The sequence below is a fragment of the Gobius niger genome, assembly GCF_951799975.1.
Source record: "Gobius niger genome assembly, chromosome: 12".
Lineage (NCBI taxonomy): Eukaryota > Metazoa > Chordata > Actinopteri > Gobiiformes > Gobiidae > Gobius > Gobius niger.
In genome coordinates this window covers 25,145,755-25,168,995 of record NC_136863.1, presented here as the reverse complement: position 1 = coordinate 25,168,995, position 23,241 = coordinate 25,145,755, and the positions used below count along the sequence as shown (strand labels likewise).

Below are 23,241 nucleotides of genomic sequence, written 5' to 3'. Positions count from 1 at the left end.
CACAGTTTTGAAAACATAAAATACAGTAGAAATGTACTTGGAATTATTCAGACATTTTTCTGATTATATTAATTACATTCCTTACAGAAAAATATTTCAAATGTGACAATCCAGGGCAATTCACATTCACCCAGGCTTCCTGGTATGTTCTGGCCGTCTTCCATCCAGGTACTAACCAGGCCCTACTTGGCTTCAGAGATCTGGATCAGCAGAGCACATCTGTGGCCACTTTGAAAAGCTTTATCAATCCAAAAGGTCCTGTTACATAATAACTACAGCAAAACATAGTGTATTTACTATACAAGTTGGTTCCTTTGGTGCCACGCAGATTTAGAAACCAAGGATGGGCTCAGCTCACAGCTTACTCCTCAAATCACTCTGTCTTTTAATAGGCATTAAAATCAATTTTCAGTTCAGTGTGTACATTACACACAATTTCCAGGGCCATTAGGAGTATGGAGGTATAATCAACAAGGTTAGTAGCTTTGAAGCTATTGTGTTGGTAAAAGCCAAAGTATTTCCACTGCCTGAACAATATGATACATGAGATTTGCTGTTGCAACAGTATAGGGGAAATTCTCCCATTGTGGGACTTTGGCCCTCACACTTACTTTAGTTTGTCTTAGTTCATCAGTAGCAGGAGAGCACACGTTTATGTCTGACTGCATTATGTGAAAGCAAGTGCAGTTTGGAGGAACAATCTCCCCAGACTGTAATAAAGAAACAAAACCGAGGTGTAAGAGCAACAGTTTTGAATGAAGCTTCACCTGTGCTAAAGTTAGCATTTGAGCTGCTCCAAACAAACAACCCAGAGAAAAGTACTGTGTTGCTGTTGATCCATGGGACAACCTGCTAAAATCCTTTTACCACCTGCACTTTTCAGCCTGTTGTCATGATTTTAGGTTGATGGGAGAAACCAAAAGTAGAAAACAGTTTTGGGTACTCACAGGGAACGGTTCGGAGGTACAGGTTGTCCCGGATGATCTGCTGGTGGTCGTGGTCCACGGAGCCCTTGGAGAAGCGCAAGTTGAGGTAGTGCCGCAAATCCTTGTCGACCACCCCCCCTGAAGCAAACACAGGAAGAGGGGACGAGATTAGCCCGACTCCATTAGCAAGTGGAGAACCGAGCAGTCGCAAATCCCTCGTCGGAAACATGGGACTTCTAAGATGTTACTAAATACTTTTATAAATAACTTCATAAAGGTGGTGTCAAGTCAGTCAAATCCAGCCGCAGATAAAATAACTGCGGCTGTTGGAAGGAGATCCAACTGTTATATTATTTACCTGCAAATCTAATGGTAGCTGTTTTTAATTATTATCATTTAAAACATGGATTTATTTTCTGATTTTCAAACCATGGAAGGAAGAGCCAGGTAACTGAGAATAAAGTGTTAACTCCTGCCCCCAAATTACAAATTCTCACAATAACTCTGAGCATATGAAAAGCACATGAAATAATGAATGTAAAGAAGTGACCTGCACTGATTTAGAGTCCGTGTTAGTAATATGCAGGCTGCGCACACGGTCTGTGCACGACTGTGGGAGGGTCAGGTGGAAGTAGAAATACAAAACAACAATGGCTTTAAATATTTCACTCTTTCAGTCTAAACATCATACATTCAGTGAAGCACAAGAGCAGTCTCTGCAGAGCACATTCTGAATAAGTCATGAGCAACATTACTTCTCCACATGAGGGAGAAAACGGCCTGTTTTAACAAATGTCAACTAAATGTTACTTGAGATTACCTTTTGAAGCCAGGTACTGTCTGACTGATCTCTTACTGACATCAAGGAAGCTCCATTGGGAGTTAGGGTGAATGTAATGGTCGCTGTAATTATTAACTTAAAGGTTTGTGTTATCTATTATTTGATGTTTTCATGGCCTTTTGGGAGTCCCGCCCACCTGTGAGATGGAAGTAAATTCCTTTTGCTTCTATGTTAGACTACGTTCAGTTACAACTATAATTTGAGAATACCATCATTTCAGATAAAGGTGTATAGGTTTACTTTGTCCCACAGGGAAATTTGAGCCATTTTCGATGTGGCAGGAGCAGCCTGTAGGATCGATGGGCGACCACAGCCAAATCATCTCTAGATCTAATGGTTGGAACAGTTCAGCTCAACATTTTCATACTTTTTAGTCAAAATGTCACATAATGGGTATTTTTACCATGACTGCCGTCCTTTGGAGTCAAAATGTGCCCTTTTTGTCGCCATGAATGAATGTCCCTCATGGGGAAATGTATTCTGGGCACATAGTGCAAATGCAACTGACAACATGCAAGACAAGAGACGGACAAAAACAACAATTAGTGCATATTAGTATAAAACTGGCAGCCGCTTTACAGCTAGAAGGTCCCAGGTTCGATTCCCACCACGAATCTGTGTGGAGTTTGCATGTACTCCCCGTGTCTGTGTAGGTTTCCTCCGGGTACTCCGGTTTCTCCTACCACTAAAAACATGTGCAATAGGTGAATCCTCCAGCCGGGTGATTCTGACCACCAGTCTGGCTTCGGGTTGCCCCAGCGGCATCGAAGGACAGGTTAAATGCGGAGGACCCATTTCCCTACGGGGATAATAAAGTATAGAAACAAACAAATTGGCAATATAAAATAGTGCAGGCTTGTACAATGCGATAAATAAAAACATTTAAAGAAATAAAAACTCAATCATCCAACCAGCAGACAGGTGACACACATGAGTGGAGTCAATTCCAGGGCAGCAGAAGAATAATATTTAAAGAATAATTGATTGTGTCTAGAGAAATGCACATTTCTTCTCATTCCATCAGACAGATTTTTTCACAAAGTACTACTTTTCACAACATACTTAAAAAGGGGGAAAAAAAGTAACTTTAAGTAACTTAGACACGGAAGCAACAGTATCATGTTTTAAGTTGAAAAAGCATGAACTCCTGAAAGAGTTAAATGTGCCCCACATTTAACTCTTTTTTGTGAAGAACTGTGTTACCATAGCAGGCCAGGTCAAAGGTCAGACTGAGCTGGTGTTTTCAGACTTTAGTGACTTTACTGCAGCTGCAGCTCACACACAGGCCACACAGAGGGATTTAGTGCAACAACAAACCAGATGTTTCCAGGTGAACGCCCACATGAAGAGTCCAACAAATCAGTGGAATACAATTATTTATTTACATTTGGAAGTTTTCATGTGAGTCTGATAGAGGAGATGATACTGTACATAAATACGACTAAATATAATATATATAATATAAGAGTCGAGCGATACGTTCCTACAGAACCTCCAAGATCAAACAAAGCCATGGTTCTGACCCGAGAGACAGTCGGGTCTGAGCCCAAAGAACCTTTCAGTGCTTCCACAATTAGGTCCAAACCAGGACTACAGAGTAGCCCCCGTGGCTACTCCAGGTCTAAACCAAGACCATACCAGGACTTCACTAGGTCTAAACCAGGACCAAACCAGGACTAAACCAGGACTGGACAAGGTTTAAACCAGGACCAAACCAGTAATAAACCAGGACTGCACTAGGTCTGAACCAGGACCAAACCAGGACTGCACTAGGTCTGAACCAGGACCAAACCAGGACTAAACCAGGAGTGCACTAGGTCTAAACCAGGACCAAACCGGGACTAAACCAGGACTCCACCAGGTCTGAACCAGGACAAAACCAGGACTAAACCAGGACTGGACAAGGTCTGAACCAGGACCAAACCAGGACTAAACCAGGACTGGACTAGGTCTGAACCAGGACCAAACCAGGACTCCACCAGGTCTGAACCAGGACTAAACCAGGACCAAACCAGGACTAAACCAGGAATAAACCAGGACTCCACTAGGTCTGAACCAGGACCAAACCAGGAATAAACCAGGACTCCACTAGGTCTAAACTAGGACCAAACCAGGAATAAACCAGGACTGGACTAGGTCTGAACCAGGACCAAACCAGGACTCCACCAGGTCTGAACCAGGACTAAACCAGGACCAAACCAGGACTAAACCAGGAATAAACCAGGACTCCAATAGGTCTGAACCAGGAATAAACCAGGACTCCACTAGGTCTGAACCAGGACCAAACCAGGAATAAACCAGGACTCCACTAGGTCTGAACCAGGACCAAACCAGGACTAAACCAGGACTCCACTAGGTCTAAACCAGGACCAAACCAGGACTAAACCAGGACTTCACTAGGTCTAAACCAATTCGAATCAAGAAGAGACCAAGTCAGGCTCGGCCAGAATAAACTATGTCTATTCTAGGACTAAACCAGGACTACAGAGTCAAAACAGGGAATACTGCAGGTTTAAACCAGGACTTCACTTAGTCTAAACCAGGACTAAACCACGTCTGAAGCGGGACTACACCATGTCTAAACTAGGTCTAAACCAGGACCACTCCAGGACAAAATTAGAATTAAGGCCCAAACTTGCTGTCTTAGAACTAATCCAGATCGAAACCAAGACCTCACTAGATCCAGGTCTGTTCTAGGACTTACCCAGAGTCTAAAATTATTCCACTTGGAATCCGAGACTAAACCAGGTCCAAACTAGGCTTATTCCAGGACTTACGTCCAGGCCCATGCACCATCAAGAGGACCATGGTTCTCTGTAGACCCCCCTGTCCCGGGCCCCGGTTTTGCCTGCAGATGCCTGTGAGCGGCCCCACATCTCAGCACTCCACAAGTGCTGCAGCTTAACATCCATGAAGCCTCATGTCTCCCTGGGGGCACTATGGAAGAGGGGGGAGAGCTCATCCCTCTACAGTCCCGACGCTGCAGCTCATACCTCTGCACCGGATGCCCTGCCGTTACAAATGACAACACGTCTCGGGCGGCCAGTGTGGGGCCTAGTGCCGTGAGTGGAGCCTAGCATCATCAGACCCACAGTCGGCAACATGCAGCATAGCACCACAAAGACGCCTCTATCCGCGCTCCCCCCCACGGCACACGGCACTCCGAGCTGCCACCAAAGGGAAGGCTCTCCAAAATGCTGCCACAAATGTGCTCTTTGGAAAGCTGACAGCGTTTAGTGTGTGCACGGGTCCCCAGACATCCGGCCCAAAAGGGGAAACAAAGGGAGAGATGCAGATGAATATTAGCCGGACTGGAGCGTGGAGAATCGGCACATTATCACAAATGTAGCAAGCACTGCAATGACGACGAAAAAAGACAAAGGCAGTAAAGATTGCACCTCAAAAGCCCACCGGAGCGCTGGGTGAAAAACGCTACAGTGTCCCACAGACGGGCTGTCCTCCCTGGCGTCCTTTACATCCACAATCCAGCGCACATTCCTCTCTCCATCTCTGTCGCTGTATCCTCCTCACTGTCCCTCGATCCTCCGCGAGCAGCTGGGAGACAAAAACCAGCACGCAGCCTCCAGCCAGCCAGCACCGGTCCACAGCTGTGGGGGATCCAGAGCCGAGGCGCCAGACGGGGGAAGGGCACAGTGAAGGCAGCCGGAGGAGAGCGGAGGGAAGAGGGAAGAGGAGAGAGATGTGCAGAGTGGAGCCTGGCTGGTGAAGCACAGCGGCTCTGACAGTGGTCCTGCAGCGGCCTCTATCTGCCAACACTGGCACTGCACCAGAGTGTACCCACATGCTCCCGGGCATTCGTCTGACGCTCAGGTGCTCTCCTGGGCTGACCCCCTGCACTCAGACAGCAGAGGGACAGCAAGGGAACAGCAGAGGGAACAGCAGAGGGACAGCAGAGGGACAGCAGAGAGACAGCAGAGAGACAGCATAGCCCGTCTGAGGAATTCCTTCTCGCAGTTTGGATATAGATTAAGCTCAGGTTTGGATTTAAACATGCTGGAGCTGTTCAACCGGATTCTTCCTTGTTTAGAGAACAAAGGCTGCACTGAAGAGAAGGAGAAGGGAGGGATGGCCTGTGGAGGGAGAGAAGAGCGCAGCGATCAGAGTGACACCACCTTTAGTCCTCAGAGCTCTGCGCTGCAGCGGCGCCTGGCCTCCCCTTCATCAGCGCTGCAGTGCTTCACTGGTCTCTGCTCATGTCGTTTGACCAACATGCTCCACGGAGTCTCCCGCTGCTAACGGCACTAACTACACAGCAGTGACGCTTAGGTGCAGAGGAAGATTAGACTTTCTTTATCCAGTAAACACTCCATCCATATAATGACCCTGTTGCTTAGCAACACAAGCACCAAGTGCTCACTGGATGACCATATTGTGCAGGGTCAATGACACTTGTTTTCTGAGGTCACATTATTTTATTTATTTATTTTATTGACCTTTATTTAACCAGGTTAACCATAGTCCCACTGAGATTAAGAAGCTGTTTTTCAGAGGAGTCCTGGCCCCAGAGGGGAATCTATTGTACATGTTTTTAGTGGTAGGGGAAACCGGAGTACACGGAGGAAACCTACGCAGACACGGGGAGAACATGCAAACTCCACACAGAAAGGCCCTGTCCAGGTGGGAATCGAACCTGGGACCTTCTAGCTGTGAGGCGTGAGTGCTAACCGCTGCACCACAGCGCCGCCCAATTCTGGGGAAAGAAGTCATGGCATCATTATTTATGACAGATCAATTATGTGGTAAATATGTATTTGATGTTTTTATCTTTAAAGGGGCTAGATTCAAGTTGGTCATTTTATACTCACTACTGCCACCTCAGGTCATACGTGTAACTGCAGCTTCTTGTTAAGCTTGTGCATGACGGCACTTCAGACCCGAATGAACACCTTTTTGAGTGACAGTGCAGGATTTTAGAGGCAGTTGTGGTGAACAGGTCTGAGCTCATTCTACACATTAGGACATGGCTGGAACATGTAGGGGGAGGAAAATACTTCATTTAATTTTTTTTAAACTCTGTGTATAGTCCCTTTAATGAAGGTTCTTGAGTCATCTTCTGTACTCTGTAGTTGAAGTGTTGAACGCACAAAAGAGATTGACGATCAGCGCGCAGACCAGATATAGACCAGATATAGGTCCTCTATATCTAGACTATATCTGGTCTGCGCGCTGATCTGAAACTTTAGTGCTGATGAAGCCTTTTGGATGAGAGGCGACTACAGAAGATGACAGAAGCCTGCACAGACATTTTGCTGTTTTTATTTATTGCTGCTTTGTAACAATCTGTAATAAGTTGTACCTATGCAGTACATACACAATGGAATAATGTGTATTACTAATACACATTATTCCATTGTGTATGTACTACTTAGGTACAAGTTATTATACATGGTTACAAAGCAGCTTACAATGTACTAAATGCAGTTTGCAGTCCATTCACAAAATAAAATACATCTAAAGCATCGGCAAAAGGATCACATCAACAAACATTCAGATGCAATATTTACACAATTATATACAATTATATACCTTTTTTTTTTATTTTCATTGTACCTTCTTACATTTTCAACACTACCCCGATTAAAATTAAAGTGTTTCCATACTGGTTACTACAGTTACTACAGTTATCACTACTGTTAATACTAAATGAGTGCGAATCCATTAAGCAGATATAGCTCAACAACATCTATGAAAGAAGGTGTTGGAGAAATGTGTCAAATGATAAGGAAAAAGGAAAAAAGATTGAGCTGAGTCTGACTCGAGCAGCAGGGAGTCAGTAGAAACATCTCCAACAAGACAGCAACAGGGCCTTTAGTTTGATTTGGGAATCATTTAAAGTATAAATAAAGGTATAATAAGTCTGACAGGAGTGTAGCCACATCCTCTCCAATAACTCTGACTCTACACTACCTGTAGGAGAGGATAATAACATCAACTTTTGGACCGCACCGGGACAACTTCAATACTGCCACAGAAAGTACCACCGTTTGAAAAAGAAACTTCCTCTAACTTACAGTCCAGTCCCCTGACTGACCTAACGGACCTGCCTGCTCCGTTGGAGACTAGGGGGAGAGCTGAGGTGCAGCCTCAGTAGTTACCATGAAAACAAAGCCTGCAGACACAGACTTGCAGATCGATAGCCTGCACACACTCCCGCAGGGGGTCACACACCGCTGACAAAAACAAGCCAGGACAAAAAGTCCCGTACAAGTCAGCATGAACAAAGCCACAAAGATCAAAACAAAGGGCTCAAACGCCACATTTCAGGCCAGAAACGAGAGGGGGTGAGCAGAAAGAGGCCATCGGCCTGACTCAACATAACAGTGACCTTCAGTAATGACGCTCACTGTAACTGAAACATGACAACAGGCTGGGCCACACTGACATCAGTATCAGTATCACAATATTTTGAGGGACTTACTTAGTCGATAAAGAATTTTGCAAACCATCAGGAACATGCAAAAATGTGCTGGCAAACATCTACATCGCTTTGTCGCTCGAAAAGATCATTGTCCTGAACAGTGAACAGACTACTAAAAGGTAGAAAAAAATACATTTCCAGTTTTTCCTTATTTTCCCCAATTTTTTTGTTATTTTGTTATTTTATTTTATTTTTCACTTTCCCCTCACATTTCTTGACATGCAGATGAACTCGATAGTGTGATTTTGGATATCTTCTAAACAGCAAATTCGATATTATCTTGTAGGCAATATTGCCCACAGGCACCTTACAGAACTTTCACCAACAGGGTTTGATAAGAATGACACATCACTGTGACTAGGGCTGGGAACCGTTAAATTTTTACCTGAACGATACCTCTTCTAAAATATTTGTCGTCTAGAACCAGAAAACAGAACAATAATGTGTTGAAGATCTGCAAATTTACTATTTGGGAAAATGGCGCAAACATTGGACAAAAAATAAGAAAAAAGAAAAAAAGTTGGGCAAAACTGGGGAAAGAAATGACCTCCTTTAATGCTGTCCCAGTCCAATAGCATCAAAACTTGGATCTAAAGATAGATGTGTTTTTTTTTGTACCTGCTTTCAATACTTGTTTTTTTTTTTATACCGGTAGAACCTAAAAAAAATGTGGAATACCAAACGGGTATCGTTTAACGGCACCCTGAGACTAGTAGATCATCTGAAATAAGACTTTAGGGCTGAAACAACTACTCGATTAATCAACAACTAATCGATTATTGAAATAGTTGACAACTATTTTAGTAATCGAATCACTTTCTAGTAAACACAGACTGAAAAAGAGCAAAAATGACATGAACATTTCTTACTTTGTTTATATAGTTAGGCTATGTAGTGTTTTGCACATGGAACATTTCATAAATATCTGTTTGTGTCTCATCCAATCAGAAAGCAGAATTGGCACCAGGAGCCTCCAAAAACACTTTAAGTTTGCTCCATCGACACGTCCTCAAGCGGCGCCGCTTTTGCTTCATGTGATTAAAAAATACTCTTTCCATGCACCTTTCACAGCCAAGCGATCCATCGATTAATCGTAACAATAATCGGTAGATTATTCCATTACCAAATAATCGTTAGTTGCAGCCCTATAAGAGTTTCAACATCATGACAAAATAGGTAGACACAGCTCCGGCCGCCACACCCTCCTGCTGTTCTCCCCCAGTCTCAGACGCTTTTATTTGCTCATTTCAGTGCGCTGTAAGTGCCAGGACAGGACAGGACAGGCCCCTAAAATGATGCATGTGTGCAGCAGGGCAGGGCAGCGTGGGCTACTCCCCGCTCTATATCTGTCCTACATGAGCATTTAGCTGTGAATGAACGATCTGTTTCCCTGGGCTGTAATGCCATTCCAACAGCAGGAGGCAGGCGCCATTATTAATAGTAAATGAGTGAACCTCTCGTCTAAAGGTCTTCTCATTGATCCCTCTATCCTCCGACTTGTTCTAACAACGATGTTCGACCACGTCTTTCGTCCACGGCAGAGTAATCAGGCCCAGACACATATATTTACAACCCATGAGCTGCTGGAAAGAGCAAACGAGCAGCGTGGCAAATGAGGCTGTGAGGTGTTAAAGATTAAGGGAATGGCTGCGTCTAACATGCACCACAATGCCCGGCCTCACCTCAGCGACAATGACGAGATCAACCCTGAGAGACACTGATGGATGTGCGGATGGCTCTAAAGCGGCGACGGAAGGATTTGTCCCTCCTGACTGTGCCCCTTTCCACTTCAGACTCCTGCCTTCTCTGCAAGCAACATGCATCACGACGAGCACGAACACAACAACAGGAGACCCAGGACAAATACAAGCTACAGCCGTCCTGCTTAACATTTCTCTCACTAGATGGAAACAAATCTACTTGTGTGACTGGTACAACTTTCAAGGTTGAACTTTCCAGGTTAATTTAGATTTAGGATTAGAGATGTTGAATTCTTAGACCTTTACATGTTTCAGCCGCGATCTGCAGGCCGTCCTCCGAAGACAAAAATGTAATTCCCTTGTCATATGTTCGAGGAATAACAGAACCCATCCAGAGAGCAATGAGGAAGCACAATATTTTCGTTCCAGGCAGCTGCTCCTCGACTGTGGAACGCCCTACCCAACCATCTGAGGGCACCACAGTCTATTGAGGTTTTTAAAAATAAACTTAAGACCCACTTATTTTGTGTGGCTTATTCTTAATGTGTTATCTTGTGTTTTTAAACTGATAATATTCCTCGTGTTTTTACTATTGATATGTTCTGTCTGTTTCTATTTTGCTTGTTTTTGTGTAAATTGTAGCACTTTGAGATGTGTTCTTCATATGTAAAGTGCAATACAAATAAAATTTATTATTATTATTATTATTATATTCGTAAGTAATGGGCCGCTTTACAATCAGAAAAAATAAAGAACCGTATCCATATTTATACGGCAAATTTCAAACACAAGGCAACTCGATGTGCCTATGCGTGATCAGGGTCATTTTGGTACTTTTTTTTCTCATTACTCAGTTGTTTCACCATAAATGGCTTCACACAACCACTAACTATGAGTGAAAAAAAATCTTTTGTGTTATCTTTCATATTCTTTGGGAAAAAAAGTATGTATGGTATGTAAACTATTGAGCACAAGAGTAACCAGAAATGTGTCACAGTGTTGCTTTAAAGTTCCAATGTTCTAGAGTAGGGTTTCCCAAACTTTTCAGTGTGCGACCCCAAAATCACTCAACCAACAACTCGGGATCCCCTTCTGTAAAATGTTATTAGTATTTATAATACTTAAGATGCAAAACATTTAAAATCTAAGTTAATGACGTTAGTTTGGTTTGGCTTAAAGGGACTATACAGATTTCAAAAATGTTAAAATGAAGTATTTTCCTCCCCCTACATGTTCCTCCATGTCCTAATGTGTAGAATGAGCTCAGACCTGTTCACCACAACTGCCTCTAAAATCCTGCACTGTCACTCAAACAGTTGTTAATTTGGGTCCAAATTGCCGTCATGCATGAGTTTAATATAGAAGGTGAAGTTACACATATGACCTGAGGTGGCAGTAGTGAGTATAAAATGACCAACTTGCATTTAGAACCCGCCACCCCCTCAGGGGGTCCCGACCCCCACTTTGAGAACCCCTGTTCTAGAAGGTATGCAGATACCATTCCATCATGGCAACAGCAGGTCTGCACAGTCACAATTTGATATGACACGGGGAATTTTTAGGATGAAAACAACGTGATTTTTGACTAGCATTAATAACTGCCGTCAGTGCTTCGGATAGTGTCCCCCCCTCTACCTAGAGACAATGCGTGGAACAGCTGGCTGCCGTCTTCACAGACATTTTCAACACCTCTTGGAGTCATGTCACGTGCCAGCCTGCTTCAAAACATCCACCATCATCCCTGTTCCCAAAAAAACACGGATCACAGGACTTAACGACTACAGGCCAGTGGCGCTGACGTCTGTGGTCATGAAGTCTTGTGAGCGCTTGGTCCTGCCACACCTCAAGGACATCACCGCCCCCCTCCTGGACCCGCTGCAGTTCGCCTACAGAGCCAACAGGTCTGTGGATGACGCAGTCAATCTGGCTCTCCACTTCATCCTGGAGCATCTGGACTCCCCAGGAACCTGCGCCAGGATCCTGTTTGTGGACTTCAGCTCTGCCTTCAACACCGTCCTCCATGGACTGCTACAAGACTCCCTCTGCAGGTGGATCACTGACTTCCTGACGGACCGCAGACAGCACGTGCTGCTGGGGAAGATCGTCTTGGACACTCGCACCACAAACACTGGAACTCCTCAGGGCTGTGTACTTTCCCCCTGGCTTTAATTCCCTGTACTCGAACTGCTGCACCTCCATACACCAGTCTGAGCTGAACGCCCAGAAGACAGTGGAGATGATCGTGGACTTCAGGAATGTCACAGCCCCATCGCCCTGACAGACTCCCCCCCCCCCGCCAACCATCAGCTTCCGCATCAAGAAGGCCCAGCAGAGGATGTTCTTCCTGCGGCAGCTGAGGAAACTTCAGCTGAAGACCAAGATGCTGGTGCAGTTCTACACGGCCATTAGAGTCCATCCTCTCCTCCTCCATCACCGTGTGGTCCATCCTCTCCTCCACCATCACTGTGTGGTCCATCCTCACCTCCTCCATCACTGTGTGGTCCATCCTCTCCTCCTCCATCACCGTGTGGTCCATCCTCTCCTCCTCCATCACTGTGTGGTCCATGATCCTCACCTCCTCCATCACTGTGTGGTCCATCCTCTCCTCCTCCACCACTGTGTGGTCCATCCTCTCCTCCTCCATCACTGTGTGGTCCATCCTCTCCTCCTCCATCACCATGTGGTCCATCCTCTCCTCCTCCATCACTGTGTGGTCCATCCTCTCCTCCTCCATCACCGTGTGGTCCATCCTCACCTCCTCCATCACTGTGTGGTCCATCCTCTCTTCCTCCATCACTGTGTGGTCCATCCTCTCCTCCTCCATCACTGTGTGGTCCATGATCCTCACCTCCTCCATCACTGTGTGGTCCATCCTCTCCTCCTCCATCACCGTGTGGTCCATCCTCTCCTCCTCCATCACTGTGTGGTCCATCCTCTCCTCCTCCATCACTGTGTGGTCCATCCTCACCTCCTCCATCACTGTGTGGTCCATTCTCTCCTCCTCCATCACTGTGTGGTCCATCCTCACCTCCTCCATCACTGTGTGGTCCATCCTCACCTCCTCCATCACTGTGTGGTCCATCCTCTCCTCCTCCAGCAGGTTGCACTGCTCTATTACACTATGTGGTCTGTCAACACTTAATACACTTGCACATCTGTGATTACAATCCCGCTGTTGTTCTATGTGGAATTGTTGCAGTCTAATCATATTTTACTTTTTATTGAATATTTTTATTTATTTATTTTAACGTTCTTCATGCATGCCCTTACAGCCTTATAGTTTTGAAGATTTTATAGCTTATTTTTATCTAAATTCTGTATTATATGTTGTATGTTGCACGATTGTACCGAGAAAAATTCCTAGTTTGTGAACCTGTTCCTAATAATGGCAATAAATACTATTCTCATTCTGAGCTGCTACATTATAAGTTCTTCTTAAAACAAGTTAGTCCTATTTTATAGTATGTTGCACAGAATTGATCACTAACTGTTCATATTGTGCCTTTAGCATCTCACACACTGTCTGTTCTTCATAAGAGCAAATGCTTAGCAGATCAGGCCGACTGTATTTTAAGTTGCAAAAGTTCTATAATATGTACATAAAAAAAAATATATATATACAAAACTACATCAAAAGTATAATTTAGGACCTCTGTAATCCTCTCAGCTAGTGTATTCATCCAGTCATTCAGCCTTCAGAAAAAGAATAAGACCAGTTCAAATTATTCATGTTCATTTTTTGCATAAAGTGCAGACTTGGTTTTTATGAAGCCAAATGGCGGCCTCTACTGGTGGGAATGATCAATTACAGTCAAACCGATAATCGTTCTGCTTTGTAGCTTTAAAGGGACTAGATGGAAGATGTCATTTGTATGCTCACTACTGCCACCTCAGTACGCGTTAATGCAGTAATTATATTAACCTCGTGCAGGACGGCACTTCAGACCCGAGGGACAGTGCAGGATTTTAGAGGCAGTTGTGGTGAACAGGTCCGGGTTCATCTTACACATGAGGACATTGCTGGAGCATGTAGGGGGTAGAAAATACATAATATTAACATTCTTAAACTCCGTCTAGTCCCTTTAAGCAGCAGTTTATGAAGCAGAGGCTGATATCAAATATGAATCAAAATGCAAAAAAGCAACTGATTCAGAACAGTCCAATGGTTTCCTGGACAGAACAGAGCTCAGCCTCGTCACAGAGTTGAAATACCTGGGACTGACATTGGATCCAAAGCTGACATTTAAGAAACAGGCTCACTAAAACAAGTTATAGATAGGTAAGACCCTTCATGTCTCTGTCTGCGGCACAGATGTTTGTACACTCCATGACCGTCACATATAGAGTATTGTATAACCACAACTCCAACTCTGGCCACTTTTAAAGCACACTTCAAACAGTGGCTAAAGAAAACCAGGCCTGAAATAAAATATATATTATTATTATCTATTATCTATTATTATTATTATTATTATTATTATTATTATTATTATTATTATTATTATTATTATTATTATTATTATTATTATTATTATTATTATCTATAATAGAAACCGCAATCTCAATGGCCGCCGCCATGGGCGCCGCCATGTTTATTTCCCATACCGACTTTGAAGCTAAGCAGGGAAGGGCCTGGTTAGGACTGGGATGGGAGACCGTTCCTCGGAAGCTAAGCAGGGAAGGGCCTGGTTAGGACTGGGATGGGAGACCGTTTGGGAACACCAGGAAGCCTGGCGACAGGAGTGAGTGTGTGCGTGGTTGGTGGTGGGGGCTGATGTGCGCAGACTGGTTGCCTCGCTTATCATGGAGTGAATGAATACTGCATCAATACTTACATCCTCCAAAACACATGACATCTGCGTGTCTTTGTTTAAGTCTCTCCTGCAGTGACCGAGGCTGTGGTTCATTATAGATCCAGTGCTGCGTAATGTCAGAGGCGCAGACACATAATCCTGGCCATATTCCGTCTCCAAAGCTTTGTCTCCGAAAGAAAGTACACGCAGAAACACGAGCATCAAATCAAATGCGCTGCTCCGAGTGCTTCAGCCTCCGTGTGCGGAAAGCGAAAATGAAACTACCGCTTAACGAGCGCATGGCCTGCACTGTAGCTTTTATTTTTTATTTTTTTTAACTTTGCTGCTGTACCATTTCTTTTCTTTACATTTTATAAAGCGGCTTTGAAAGCATTGCCAATTGTATTCTAAGGATATAAATACTGTCTAATAGAATGCACTTGCACCGTGATGCACCAAACCACGGGTCCTGCACCGTGAACCGAACCGTGAGAGCTGAAGCCCTAATATTTATCCATAGGCCTACATATTCCACTGTCTCTTGAATTCTATTCCCTGAGTTTATCGAACATATTGTCGTTGTAGTTTATAAGAAAGGAGTACGGGTGCATCAAACACTCCAATTGCAGTTTGTTTGAAATTATTTTTAGCATTCATTATTTTAAACATTTGTAGTGGCCATAGTTTTTGGAATGGGTTGGGAACCACAGGTCTACTTAGTGCGGGTCTACAGCTATACTGAGTGACGGGTTATAGGGACTATAGTGGACATTTCTTTGTAATAACTCATAATCTCTGAATATCACATGTGGAGACTAGCGAGGCCTGGCCGAAGGCCTGTTCTCAGCTAATATAAAACGCAATCGCGAGTAGGGCGGGGCTTAGCTCCATAAGGGCGTCGTCATGTTAATTTCCCAGAATTCCGCGGGCGGCCCCCACGTGACGGTCGCACCGGCCGCGGGCATTGGCCACGGGTCCATATGGACCACGGTGCTGCTGTCCGATGACAACCCGGCGTCACAACAACGCGAGTGCACGAGATCTGACTGCCGTGCGTGTGCGCGCGCATCCAAACAGGGCGATGTGTGCCATCGTCACTCACCGCTAAACTGCAGCTGTAGACGCTCCGCACAGATACTGTTACATCCTCCAAAACACATCTGCGTGTCTTTGTTTCTCCTGCAGTGACCGAGGCTGTGGTTCATTATAGATCCAGTGCTGCGTAATGTCAGAGGCGCAGACAAATGCGTGAGATCCAATCCTGGCCATATTCCGTCTCCAAAGCTTTCTCTCCGAAAACAAGTACACGCAGAAAGTTGCCCAAACAACTGACCAAACACGAGCTTCAAATAACACGCGCTGCTCGGAGTGCTTTAGCCTCTGTGTGCGGAAAGCGAAAATGAAACTACCACTTAACGAGCGCATGGCCTGCACTGCGCTGCTTTTTATTAATTTGTTTCCTTTTCTTTTCTTTGCTGCTGTACCATTTGTTTTCACGTATTGTGAGCCCAGAGGTACATTTTATTATAAAGCAGCTTTGCAAGCATTGCCAATTGTATTCTAAGGTTATAAATACTGTCTAATAACGATCATTAGGTTATTTCATTTCAAAACCAACTTATTATTTTTTAGATTGCACTTGCACCGTGATGCACCAAACCACGGGTCCTGCACCATGAACCGAACCATGAGAGCTGAAGCCCTAATATTTATCCAGAAATATTCCACTGTCTCTTGCATTCTATTCCCCGAGTTTAGTATATAAGAAAGGAGTACGGGTGCATCAAACACTCCAATTGCAGTTTGTTTGAAATTATTTTTTGCATTCATTCTTTTACACATTTGCAGTGGCCATAGTTTTTGAAATGGGTTGGGAACCACTGGTCTACTTACTGCGGGTCTACAGCTATACTGAGTGACGGGTTATAGGGACTATACTGGACATTTCTTTATAATAACTCATAATCTCATAATCTCAAATGTGGAGACTAGCGAGGCCCAGCCGAAGGCCGGGTCTCAGCTAGTATATACATAATATATATATATATATATATATATATTATGTAATATCTAATATCTAATATTATTATTATTAGAGGTGGGAATAGATTAATGTTTTTAATCTAGATTAATCTAGATTAATTTTGAAATTAATCTAGATTAATCTAGATTAAAATGGCTCGCTTGAATTCTGCCGAAGCCATTCAGAATGTGTGTGCTACCCAAATAATGACTAAAAGTAAGTCTTTGAGAACGAGTTTCTCAAGTCAGGCGGTGCGTTAGACCAGGGGCTCATCTCCTGTTTCCAAAATGCATCACAAACTGCTTGAGAACATTCTACTATGATAATTGGTGATGAAAATAATTCATGTTCAAGAAGATGCACTTGTGTTTACTAACTGTTTATTCAGTTAAACATTAATTTTGAACTGTAGGCCGACTACATAAGAGGTCATGATGAACTGTTTACAGTCAGTAGCTTTGTGTTAAAGGTCCTATATCATGCAAAATCGACTTTTTAGAGCTTTTAGCCATGTTGTTATGCTATTTCCTTATCAAAAACACCCCCAGAGTGGTTTGTGGCTTCATTCACGCAGCTCTCAGTAAACCTCCTGAATCCTGCTCTCTGAGCAGCTGCTCCTCTCTCTCCTGGTGAACGACTGAGTGTTCAGTTGTGTCGTAACAGCGGAACGGAAGTGCTCGACGTCTGTAATGTAATGTCTTAATTCTATGCTTACAGACAAGATTTTAATTTGTAAAACAGCTTTTAATTATTTCTGTTGTAAGAGAGAAACAAAGAGAAAAAAACAAAACAAAACAAAAAAGGATGTGCCCGAGGTGCTTCCAGGTCAGCTGAGGCCAAAACAAACACATCCCCTGAGCGTCTGAACAGATCAGTCATGTTTGCGCTGCAGCTGAAGATGGAGCTCGTTGCAACTTATTCTGGACACCTGTTCTTTATTCTTACCTAACGATAATGTCACGGACGGAGAAAAAGAAGCGCATTTGGCTACGAGAACGGGAGTTTATTCAACCTTTTTCAAGAAGAGGCCACTCTCTCAGAAGCTGTTTTTTTTCTCCGGGATTCAGCGACTATCACCAAAATGGTGTTTTTCTGTGACTGTCACTGATGGATGTTTGGGGGACCTTCGCCAGAACCAAAGTGGATTAACTTTTATAACCAACGCGAGTCCCATAATGTAAACAGCGATGGAGCAGAGGGTGAGTCAATCCAAACGCGGGTTAGCTTGTGTGTTAGCATATTAGCTTGTGTGTGTTAGCCATTTATGAAGCTGTGTTGCAGATGTCAACTCCGTATAACTGCATCGTGAAGTAACTTCACTTATTGTTGTTTATTTATATTACGGTAAAGTATGTGCGGAGAGAGGGGGCGGAGTTAACTGAATTGAAGCGTTTTGTCTTCCGGGTTTGAAAAATACCTCCAGATTACACTTATATTTATCACAAAAATGAGTGCTCCATAATGTTAGAGGTACAATATATCATATACATGCCAATACTTAACTTTGGAATGGCTAAAATAGCATGATATAGATCCTTTAATCAATTTTCTGGTGACAAACTAAATCTCCTCTTCTGCTTCCTGCTAAAGAAAAAAGTATCTCGCATGGGACAGTTGTGTCAGGAGTCCCCAAGTATTTATTTATGGGTAATGTGGGCCATCTTACCAGATCAGAAAATATAGGCCTCTGTTTGTGAGCGTGGGAAACATGTGCATGTCTCCTGATTGGTCAACACTGTCAACAGTGTCACGTGATCACTGTCACAACAACGCAGTTCATGCTGCTGCAGCTACTGCTACTACGAGCTTCAACTTGGCGATAGTTCTGTCAAAATGGAGATAAACGTCGACAACACAAAGATGCGGAACATATTTCTTTGGATTTGATAAGAAAAGGAAATGGGCGGAGCGGAGAAAGAGAAGCTAACGGACTCGGAAAAAAGGAGCAGGAAAGTTCGTCTCCAAACTCAGTAAGTGCTGCGGTTAAACTTTGCTCGCGGTTGAAATTTACCTGGAAAAGGCTCTCGTGAACTTTTGGTGATAAAGTTGCGCTGTTTCGTGTGTGGCTGTGGCCATGAAATGAGTTGTTTATGTCGCTGATTTGAAAGAGGGAGGCGCCGCGGTGTATTTCTGTCTTTTTTCACTCTGTCATTGGCCGCTGCTTCTGTGTGTTCGCTTTGGAGGCGCTATATTCACTCACGTTTCTCCTGTGCATCCAGAATTGGGCATAAAAGTCGTGTAATGTGTGCTGACCATAAAATATCACGGTGAAAGTCGTCATAGCTTGCAGAGTATAGACCCAGCTCCCAAACCAGCTTTGAGAATAGATTAACGGCGATATTTTTTTTATCGCCCGATAAGAGTCTCGCGTTAACGCAGCACGTTAACGCCAATAACGGCCCACCACTAATATATATATATATATATATATATATATATATATATATATATATATGTACATTTGTTTAGCACAAAGAGGCATTTGAAGAAAACAAAACAAAAATAAACAAAATCCCACCACTGTCAGAACATGAAGCCACTGTGCGGTTCAGTGACATTATCACAGAGAGGGAGAGGGCATTTGTTTCCTCAAAGCTATTATCACTAAAGCAAACGACTGACCAACTGCAGCAGTCAAGAAAACTAAAGGCACCGGAGTCCACACTGACTAACAAAGCAAAGTGCTGAAAGAGCTAAATGTGGCCGCAGACTCAGGGAACAAAACTAATATAATATGCATGTGATGCTTCCAACTAAGAGGAGCAAAACAAAAGACCTGGACCGATATAAATGTCAGAACATCTGCATGTGTGGAGATGTAAAGCCACAATCGATGGCAGATAAAGTGTGAGACCACACTCTGTGGTGTGGCAGGTGACCCGTCCTCGGACAAAGCCACGAAGATGAACGGACAAGTACGTTCTCAGAGGAGTCAGTTATTTAAGGCTCAAAATGTATGCAAATAAATGCACACGCATCCCCTCCGTAACCACGCCCAGATCCCTCCCATCCCCGCCCTCCAGTCGACAAGGGGGGCGTCCCTTCCCTACTCCGGACAAAAATTCCAGCACCTGCCCTGGTGTACTGTGTATCTCCCATGTTTTGATGTTTCTACATGTGCTTAAGCTGATTGTAATTTCGCATAATCTTTTGTAAGGCACATTGAGTTGCCTTGTGTACGAAATGCGCGATATAAATAAAGTTGCCTTGCCTCAATATCTAATTCATCTTTAAACTAATGCATTTGTCATCGTCCACTTAAAACTCAAGTGGATTTAAATAAAAGAGTCAATGAAAATACATTCAGGTCCATAAATATTGGGACATCGACTCAATTCTAATCTTTTTGGCTCTATAAACCACCACGATCGATTTCAAATGAAACAACATCTGCAGACTTTAAACTTTAAAGGGGGGGTATTATGCAAAATCGACTTTTTCAAGCTTTACATCATGTTATTAAGTCATTCCCTCATTAAAACCATGCCTGAAGTGTTGCCTTGGCACATTCACGTATTTTCGAGTAATCTGTAGAAACTCTGATGGCGGCCATTTTAGGGATAAAACGCCTGATTCCTTCAGGAAACGCCCTCAACCTCCAGGATACGCCTCCGACCTTTCGTCACCAGCCGAGTAACCAACCACTGCCCCTCAGCAGAACCCCCTCCCCGCAGTGTCTAGCCCTAAAATGTAAACAGAGTCATCATGGAGGATTAGCTTCATGTGTTGTGAACCGGAGCCACAGCAGACTTTTACAAAGACACACATCAGTGTTTCTGTTACCTAAACACCCAGGATTAAAACCGGTGACAAGAACACTTATTTCAGTGTCTGGTTCTGCGCTGGGCCTTGATGATGCACAGAGCCTCCGGAGAAAGCTAATGCTAAGCTAAACCTCGAGTCATCACGTGAAAACGAGAAATATGCACACATAAAGTCAATAAAAACACCACACACATAAAGAACCGTTTAACAATGATCACACACAGAGCCTGGCTTGTTTATTTGGAAGTTTATTGCTCACATTTCATCTACAATGGGTCATAGCCGAGTGGTTTTCTCCCGGAGCTAACAAGCTAGCCGCGACAAGCTAACGGGAAAATTCACTGAATACAAGCAGCATATTATGCACTAAAACATCACTAAAACAGGCAACTGCTTGAAGCAGCCTTTATGATGATCACACACTGAGTCGGGCTTGTTGATTTTGTAGTTTATTGCTCACATTTCATCTACAGTGAGTCGTAGCCGAGTGGTTTTCTCCCGGAGCTAACAAGCTAGCCGCGATAAGCTAACGGGAAAATTCACTGAATACAAGCAGCATATTATGCATTGAAAACATCACTAAAACAGGCAACTGCTTGAAGCAGCCTTTATGATGATGACACACGGAGCCTGGCTTGTTGATTGTGTAGTTTATTGCTCACATTTCATCTACAGTGAGTCGTAGCCGAGTGGTTTCTCCCGGAGCTAAGGCACTATTAGCCGCGACAAGCTAACAACCTTCACCTTCACAACATTCATTGAAAACAGGCAGCATATTATGCACAAATAACGTCAATAAAGCAGGCAACTACTTGAAGCAGCCTTTACGATGATCACACAATGAGCCTGGCTTTACACATTTGTGGTTTATTGCAGACTTTTCATCAACAATGAGCAGTAGTCGATTATAACAAGCTAACGGGTAACCTCGAAAAACCATTGTCCACCTGCACAGATAATGTCCGTCTTTTGAATCGTATGGGCTCCTGCAGATCCTGGTGCAGTCCATGGGGGTATAGTTAGAGATCCATAGGGCATGGCAGTTGCAAAGAGATAGCCTCCAAACAGTAGTTATTTTTCAGGCAAGAGCCCCTTCCAAGCGTCCGGTGTGGAAGGTTCGTCTCCAAATAATATCCTGTGTGGCCATTGTTCACAAAGTGATAAACAGTAGCTCCTTTCCAACAATAAAAATTAAAATGCACCGATCGTAGTTTCAATACTGTTGAGACAACGAGCGCAGTGTTGTTGTGATGCCACAGACAGCGTGTGGAGGGGGCGTGTCGGAAAGGGTCAGAGGTTCTTAAAGAGACAGGGGCCTATTTCAAGTCATTTGCTACCGCCATTTTGAAAGAGCAATTTTATACAAGGCAGTTCTTCTAATTTACTGCATTGACAGACCAACAGAAGGTTTCGTCATCATTGTAGTGTGCTATAGACTGGTGCTATGTGGCTGAAAAAAGCATAATACCCCCTCTTTAATTTCAGGCTATTTACATCCAAATGAACTGTGTGGGAATTATAACCGTTTGTTTGTGAGCCGCCCACTTTTTAAGGGACCAAAAGTAATAGGACATTTGTGTCCTGTTGTGTCCTGGTGTTTGCTCTTCCCTCATTATCCCATTCATAAGGAACAGATGAGACGTCCAGAGTTCATTTCAAGTGTGATACTTGCATTTGTGGTTAATTGTCCATATGAATTTATCACTCTCAGTGAAGCAAGCCATTATTAGGCTGAAAACAAAACAAAACAAAACAAACCCATCAGAGAGATAGTAAACATATTAGGCGTGGCCAAATCAACAGTTTAACATTATAAAAAAGAAAGACACCGGTGAGCTCAATAACACCAAAAGACCCAGAAGACCACAGATGACAAACGTGGTGGGTGACCGAAGAATTCTTTCCCTGGTGAAGAAAATCCCTTCACAACAATAGGTCAGATCAAAAACACTGTCCAGGAGGTGGTGTATGTGAGTCAAAGTCAACACTGGTGAGCTGAGGCTGATTAGAGTTTGCCAAAAAACATCTAAAAAAGCCTTTACAGTTCTGAAACAACATCCTAGGACAGATGAGACAAAGATCAACTTGTACCAGAGTGACGGGAAGAGAAAAGTCTGGAGAAAGAAACATCAGTGAAACATGGTGGTGCAGCATCATGGCCTGGGCTTGTTTGGGCCAATGGAACTGGTTCTCTTGTATTTATTGATGTGACTGTTGACAAAAGCAGCAGGATGAATTCTGAAGTGTTTCGGCCAATATTATGAGCTCATATTCACCCAAATACTTCACAGTGCAGATGGACAATGACCCGAAACTACTGCCAAAGCCAAAGAGCTTTTACAGGCAAAGAAGTGGAAAGTTATTCAATGGCCAAGTCAATCACCTGACAAAGGCCGACAAAAGTGATCGTAACTTTGTTGTCACATTGTCGCCGCATTTATGTCACGTTTTTGTCATGTTTTTTCATTGCTTTTTTGTCATGTTTTTGTGGGGGGGGGGGGGGTTTCCCATTGCTTTTTTAACCACTTTTTTGTTGTGTTTTTGTCACTTTTATGCTGCATTTTCATCCTTGTTTTCGTCGCTAATTTGATGCTTTTTTTAAGCTTTTAGGTTTTGGGTAAAGTCAAACTGGAGAACATGTGCTTGGTTCAGGTGCGGGTTACAAATTGGACACAATGAGTGTTGGGGAAAATGAAAATGATTTCACCAGATTTGTAAAACTGTCGCTGGAAGAATTGGGATTGACAGATGTAT

At 43.6% G+C, this 23,241-nt stretch overlaps 1 protein-coding gene across 6 annotated transcripts in view; it reads right to left on the bottom strand.

Annotated features, from left to right (window-relative positions):
- Positions 1 to 23,241, bottom strand: part of magi2b (membrane associated guanylate kinase, WW and PDZ domain containing 2b) — a 173,466-nt gene that overhangs the window by 123,876 nt on the left and 26,349 nt on the right. For 5 of the 6 annotated variants that reach the window (XM_079568557.1, XM_079568559.1, XM_079568558.1 and 2 more), the window contains exon 2: positions 948 to 1,064. In XM_079568557.1, the coding sequence (XP_079424683.1) occupies positions 948 to 1,064 (117 nt within the window). Of the gene's footprint in view, positions 1 to 947; positions 1,065 to 5,165; positions 5,495 to 23,241 lie in introns of those variants that run through there. The other variant, XM_079568560.1, reaches the window with a different exon arrangement.